The following is a 7,120-nucleotide window of genomic DNA, read 5'->3' on the forward strand; positions in this document are numbered from 1 at the left end:
TGCAAAGTAAATAATGTAATTAAGTTTATGTAAAATTAATATAATAATGTAATAATAATTTATACAATCAATGAAATATTGAAATGTTGAATGGCTGTGGGTGTAACAATAAGCTCAGTGATGGTGATGTAGGCCTATCCCACATTTAAAACTATTTCATATAGGGCATAACTCATTTAAATAATTAAAACTATTAAATATATAACGAATAAAGGCATGCACATAAATGCCTGTGAAATTAGCTCTGCCTGGCAGTATCTGGGCAGTATATGCGTGGTGTCATGTTTGACATATCAGGGGATATATGGCAACAAATACCAGAGATATCTTGGGTCATATAAGTAGCTAATACTTGAAACATGGATCATATCTGGTGAGTATATGAAGTCAGGATATCTGGCATATCGTCGCAGTGCCATTCAGGAGTTTTGATATGCTCCGGATATGCGAAATGGGACAAAAATATCAGGAACATATCAACCAATATATTCCCTGATATTCCACATATCAGGAAATATATCACGATGAATATCCCCTGATTCAGACCCTTTTCACCCAGTGATATCTTTCTAGAGTTAGAACGTTATCCAGAGTCTCTTGACTCTCTTTTATTGCGTTAACGTCGTTGCGTCTAAGCAAATACATAATTGCGGTAGATAGGTCACGGAACTTTGCTTTTGATTGTAATTGTTTTCCTTCCGTGGCATACCATTGTAGTAGTTGTTCGTTATTCCAATATGTTTTAACGCCTAGGTCGTCTAAGCGAACTAAGGTCTGTTCGACGTGTGAACCGACTGATTGCATCAACTCCTCATCTACACTGAGCTGTCCCTGACTTGTGTTTTCTGTTGAAACTTGTCCCCCCATAATCGGATTTTTACGGTCTCCGATCTAAATGGATATGTCGATCCGTTCTATATTATGTGTCTATATGGAATGCAAACTTGTTTCCCTGAATCTTAACATTCAAAAAATAAAAGGAAAGATACTCACCAAAGGAACAGTTGAACCAGGGTAATTGCGAGCGGAAATTCGAGTCTCATTGTGCGGCGCACCGGAGCGACGTACTTGAAAGTTCTGATTCACAGAAATATTCAATCACCTGAGGGAAGTCACCACATTGTAAGGAGGAAATATATTTATCAATATTCCTGCTTTTATACGTGTTCTGTCTTTACCCGGTGCACCAATGAGATTGTGTTGAACAAGTTAAATTATTTTTGACCATCTGACTCCATAGATGAAAGGTATAGTCACACTGTTGATGACTATGAAATATCAGTCTACAAGTAACAAGTACTTCTAAACTTTATCTCTCTACAAGGCTGATTTGATTAATCACTAGAGATCCAACCTATATCGTTAGCAGTATCAGTTCATTGACTATCAGCACCTGTGAAGTTTACTGATTTACCAGTTCAGGGACCACTATTCGTTTGGCTAATCAGGCCGGCCGGCATTAGCACGCAGAGGCCTCCACGGCTTGGTGCGAAAACTGAATTAGAGCAGTGACTCCTAGTGGTATAACTAGCCCTCACAAGATACGTAGTTTAACTGAGAATTCGTTTGCTAAGATACTGATTAAACAAATGCCTCGATTCGGACTCTCAAGAAAAGAATATTACCGATTACCAATTAACATCACATTTATTTGTAATCTTTTCTAATACAATCAATAAAGGTATAAAGATACAGACAATAATAAAGTAGCAAAAGAATTAAACAATCAACCTAGAATAAAGTTCAAGATATCATACCCGATGTAGCATTAACTAAAGAAGTGGAACTCTATTAGCAGAAGTTTCAATCCTAGGAAACCAAGCTCAGAGTCTACTGCTAACCAGAGCTACACGCTAGTGGAGATTTTGTTAAGCAAAAATCTGAAGGGTCACCTTTGTTTTCTCTTAAATATCCATCTAGACACAGGAGGTTTGTCGGCTGGGTTCCACCTTAGAAATTAACATATAGACTCTATAACAATTGTAAAAGACCTTGGCTCACCGCAGGGTATATCTTATCATTACAAAAGGAGGATGGGAGGTTACCCATCCAACTTGGCAATTTCGCTTAGATCACCAGAAAAACATATTTACACTTATTTTACAATTGTACCACTGAGACCCTCTTACTTCTCGCGTTGAGACATTAAAAATGATACCAAACATAGATACATTATCATTTGTCATGAAACAGATACATTTCGGTTTCCAGCATGGGTTTTCCAGGAGAAAACTGGAGGTGTGTCCGCCATGGTCAGAGCCTCCCTGGCCAAATGGCGATTCACACAATGGGGTATTTCAATGCAAACAAGTTACCTAAACACAAAAGGAGTGTCCCTGCTGTGAGGTTGTCTCTCCCGTCTTTCAAGAGGACTCATGCCTGGGGAAGTAATTTTTCCTATAGACTTATGTATGGGAAAAATAAGGTTATTCTTATAAACTCGTATATGGAAAATAACCCAGCTTTACACACTCAAATGCAGAAAAAGCAGATATAATAGTGAGACATGGGTGGCTGTCTAAAAACAGCACTGTGCAGACCAGTTTCACTCGAGAATTCCCATATGAAATTCTTCTTTCTTTCTTGTTTTACTGTCTAAGCAGTATGGAACAGCCCATTTGTTTTCGGAACATACTGAAGACTGCAACCATAAACTGCCCACTTCACTTGATAGTAGTGTTGTCAAAGGCTGTGCTTACCTGTGGCACTTGGCCTATACAGCTGAGGTACAGCTGTAACAATACCCTTTATCAATGCCACTCGCACATAATAATGTCTACCGTTTACTGTCTATACTAATATTGATTCCTGTTATCTCTGTATACAGTATTGCTTCTATTATGGAGGAGAATTTCATCAGTTTTGCTTGGATTGGAAACATAAGAGGTGCCCCTAGAGAACACAATCCTAGGGTCATGCAATTGATTCAATGCACATCCAGACAAAAAACACTGTACTTCTATCATGGTATGCCAATTACACCTATTTCAAGTTAGTTTACAATCAAAATTACTTCGAAGCTGCTTTGTTAAGACACAACATGTGGACAGGATACTTTTAAGCCCATTCCACATTGATGAATGGAATTGTCTTGTCACTGTAACAAAGGTACATGATCATTCAAGAGAACAGCAATGCAATTGAAACTCGGCAAAAAAAATACCTTATTTATTTGAAAAAGAAAGGGTAAAAGGTAAGAGAAACTAGGTAAGAATGTTGGTAAATGCACTTTGTGCTTGGGCCAAACTCAATTCCACTGCCTGGTATTGTTTCTCAACTCGCATTTCATCTAAGAGAGACACAGAATAAAACTAAGTACATTTTTAAGAAGTGTAGACAGCCAGTTAGGAGTTTTAATTGAAGGTTCCCAACGACGGATTGCACCAAAACATAGCATTCTAACAGTCTAACAGTATTAATTAAGCCTAAGTCTTGATTAACAGAAAATGTAGTTGTATTATGAATGTACATGATTACATTTAATTAAATCTTGATTAACATCTACATAAACATCAAAATGCCTCTGCTGCAGATCATACATTTTCTCATGTAGATTTACAGTATGACTCACCGAGTCTTCTTTTGTCAGCATGCAACTTCTCTTCCATTTTATCAAGATCCCACTCGATCTCTTTCACTGCCAAACCAAGAGTGCATGTGAGGAACATAGGGCTTAATAGGCTGCAGTATTCTTAGTCTTACAGAGAGCTGTTGAATTTTGCAATTCCATACATAGGCCTATATATGAAAAAATAAAATTGCACAAAATGACAATACATTGTAGCCTGGCTATCACCAGACTAAGCTCAATATTTTGAGATTGAATATTAGTCTGGGGAGTCTGCGCTGTATTTCTATTGCACAAGAGGCATGATCAATGGGCATAGTTCAAATGACTCTGTCTGCTTGGATAGTCCTTCAACCAATCAGACCAATGATCCGGGATAAGCCAGTTTGTGATTGGTTCCAGCAAACGTGGACAGGAAGCAAGAGAGATAAATGTGCAGGTTTCCAGCCTGAACTGCAGGGTAGATTGGGCTGGGTATATTTACCCAGTCTAGATACATTGGGATATGATGTAAATATGGGACAGACTAACATAACTTAATACCCACGAGTTTCGTGCTCTTTCCTAGTTTCCTCTGCGCCATCAGGCCTGCTACCGTTCTGACCCTCTTGTGTTTGATCTTGCCACTGCTTCAATCTGGCCTTCGTTAGCTGCATTTGTTCACGCATAACAGCTACCGACAGAGAGAAAAGGGGAGAGTAACAAGTCAAGCTAACGGTCAGTGGCATTTGAAAGGGAACATCCAGAGTTCTTCTCACCCATTTTCTTTGATATCGCAAATATCTCATGACTTGTCAATGGCCTTTAATGAAATATCCATCTATGACCTTTTGCAACTTGTAAGTACAGTAGGTATTCACAAATGGGGTAGCCTGGAGCCCTTTAAAGATGCAGTCAGCGATTTTCAAGCTCATCACATTTTATTTTCACATTCAGCAATCATCTCCTCACCATCCACTATTTCACCATCCCATTTCGTGAGTAGACACACTGTAAACATTTTTTTTTTTTTTTTAAAGAACGGTCTCTGAAAACTGGAAACAAAGTGGGGGCACCAGATAGTGCCTTCATGCAAGCCATAAACTCTAAAGACCTAACTTTAAAAATCCTGACCTACAAAAAAGTGTGTTCATGAGATCAACTAGGAAAGCAAATACAGGAAAAGCATAAATTACGTTAATATAACGGCTTATTCTATCTTTAGTAGCCTAGGCCTATGCTAATGACAAGACTGATACTCACCTGCTTTCTTAATCTGACCGTTTATCATGTCTTCCACTTTGTCTATGTTGGCCAGCTGCTGTCGAACTGTTGAAGTACATAGAAGGTAGGCTAAATAGGCCACATACAGTGCCTATAGAAAGTCATCATACCCTTTTGAAATAGTTACTTTTTTTGTCTTACAGCCTGAAATCAAAACCCACTTTAAAAAAAATCTTTTCCAGTTTTATTAACAAATTTAGCTGTACAACATCAAAATAATGAAAAAAAAGTAAACAGTTCTGAAAATTAATAAAAAATGAAAAACTAGAATAACAGGGTTGGAAAAGTCATCATACCCCTGACTAAATACTTTGTAAAACTTCCTTTTGCTTTCATTACAGCCATCAATCTGTTTGGACATGTCTCTATTATAGCTTTGCACACCTAGATAGTGGAATATTTGCCCAATTTTCCGTACAGAAATGTTCAAATTTAGTCAAATTCTGTAGGGAATGGCGATGGACTGCTCTCTTCAAGTCAATCATACATATTTTCTATAAGATTTAAGTCAGGGCTCTGACTTTGCCACTCAAGGATATTCACCATCCTATCCTTAAGCCACTGTTTTGTTCTTTTGGCAGTATGTTTAGGATTATTGTCGTATTGGAAGGCGAATGACCTCCCCATCCTCAGCTGTCTAGGAGAGGGACGCAGGTTTTCCTTAAGAATGTGGGTGTACTTGGCAGCATCCATTTTCCCTTCTATCCTGACCAATTGCCCAGTTCCCGCTGAAAAGAAACATCCCCACAACATAATGTTGCCCCCACCATGCTTCACACTAGGTATGGTGTGTTTTGGGTGGTGTACTGTGTTGGTTTTCGCCAAACATTGCGCTTGGAGTTCAGTGCAAAAACACATCTGGAATATTCTGCTACCATGTGGAAAACGCTTATATGGTCAGATGAGACTAAGATCGAACTTTTTGGAGACTAAGATTGAAGTTTTTGGACTGAGCTCCAGGCGCTAACCAAACACAGTATACACACCCAAACACACCCAAAACACACCATACCTACTTTGAAGCATGGTGGGGGCAACATTATGTTTTGGGGATGTTTCTCTTCAGCGGGGACTGGGCAATTGGTCAGGATAGAAGGGAAAATGGATGCTGCCAAGTACACCAAAATTCTTGAGGAAAACTTGCGTCCCTCTCCTAAACAGCTGAGGATGGGGAGGTCATTCGCCTTCCAACACGACAAAAATCCTAAACATACTGCCAAAAGAACAAAGCAGTGGCTTAAGGATAGGATGGTGAATATCCTTGAGTGGCAAAGTCAGAGCCCTGACTTAAATCCTATAGAAAATATGTGGATTGACTTGAAGAGAGCAGTCCATGGCCATTCCCTACAGAATTTGACGAAATTTTAACATTTCTGCACGGAAAATTGGGCAAATATTCCCCTATCTAGGTGTGCAAAGCTGTAATAGACATATCCAAACAGATTGATGGCTGTAATGAAAGCAAAAGGAAGCTTTACAAAGTAATAAGTCAGGGGTATGATGACTTTTCCAACCCTGTTATTCTAGTTTTTAATTTTTTATTAATTTTCAGAACTGTTGACTTTTTTTTCATTATTTTGATGTTGTACAGCTACATTTGTAAATAAAACTGGAAAAGATTTTTTTTAAAATGGGTTTTGATTTCAGGCTGTAAGACAAAAAAAAATAACTATTTCAAAAGGGTATGATAACTTTCTATAGGCACTGTATGCCTACTGGTGCAGACTGCAACGTTAATGCACATTTGACATAGTAACCATAGGCTTTTCTACAAAAAAAATAATTAGGGACAAAGCAACTCACTCTTTGTGGATGAAACATCATCTGTTGTTTTTTCTTCCGCAGACTGAGAACGTAAAGCAATGACTCCTTGTCTAGCCAGGGCCAATTTGTTTTGAAAGCTCCTCTCACTTTGGGTTTCCTCCCAGTCGATCACGTCCACCTCATATCCCGTTTGGTCACATCCACACACACTGACCGATCCGGTTACATGTCTTGGCGTAGGCCTACGATTCGATCCTAGCACTAACTCACTGAAATTGCCCCTGATGTCTCCTGCTCCATCCAGTATGCCGAACTCATTGGTCTCATCATTTTCCTCCGTCCATGCGCAACAGCCGAAACAACTGAGAAGATCCATTTTATATTTAGACTCTTTGAGATGCCTCGGGTCAGCCTTAGACAAGATTATTGACCTAACTCCTCCGTGTGGTCCTGTGGCTTCAATCCAAGATCATAGAGCGCTGCTTCATCCCTCTCTGGCCTAGGATACTGTAACAAATATTGCAA

General features: G+C 39.0%; 1 protein-coding gene across 2 annotated transcripts; it reads right to left on the reverse strand.

Annotated features, from left to right (window-relative positions):
* Nucleotides 1–3,135: 3,135 nt before the first annotated feature.
* On the reverse strand, nucleotides 3,136–7,120 carry LOC134070576 (uncharacterized). Of its 2 annotated transcripts, none has more exons than XM_062526965.1 (5): nucleotides 6,635–7,120; nucleotides 4,811–4,876; nucleotides 4,116–4,241; nucleotides 3,572–3,637; nucleotides 3,136–3,289 (listed from the first exon to the last, which is right to left on the reverse strand). In XM_062526965.1, exons 1-5 carry the CDS (start codon nucleotides 6,969–6,971, stop codon nucleotides 3,204–3,206), a joined length of 681 nt encoding a protein of 226 aa, XP_062382949.1. In that variant the 5' UTR covers nucleotides 6,972–7,120; the 3' UTR covers nucleotides 3,136–3,203. The 2 variants fall into 2 exon arrangements, with proteins under 2 accessions (XP_062382949.1, XP_062382950.1); XM_062526966.1 differs by having other exon boundaries at nucleotides 4,112–4,241.

Source organism: Sardina pilchardus, chromosome 22 (genome assembly GCF_963854185.1).
Source record: "Sardina pilchardus chromosome 22, fSarPil1.1, whole genome shotgun sequence".
NCBI lineage: Eukaryota > Metazoa > Chordata > Actinopteri > Clupeiformes > Clupeidae > Sardina > Sardina pilchardus.

What these genes read in the sequence shown, in the direction of transcription:
- LOC134070576 (XM_062526965.1), bottom strand. Translation starts at nt 6,971, where the DNA reads ATGGATCTTCTCAGTTGTTTCGGCTGTTGCGCATGGACGGAGGAAAAT. An exon ending in TGATGTTTCATCCACAAAGA is followed by an intron (nt 4,877 to 6,634) that starts GTGAGTTGCTTT and finishes GTACTTCAACAG; the next exon opens with TTCGACAGCAGCTGGCCAAC. An exon ending in TGCTGACAAAAGAAGACTCG is followed by an intron (nt 3,290 to 3,571) that starts GTGAGTCATACT and finishes TGTCTCTCTTAG; the next exon opens with ATGAAATGCGAGTTGAGAAA.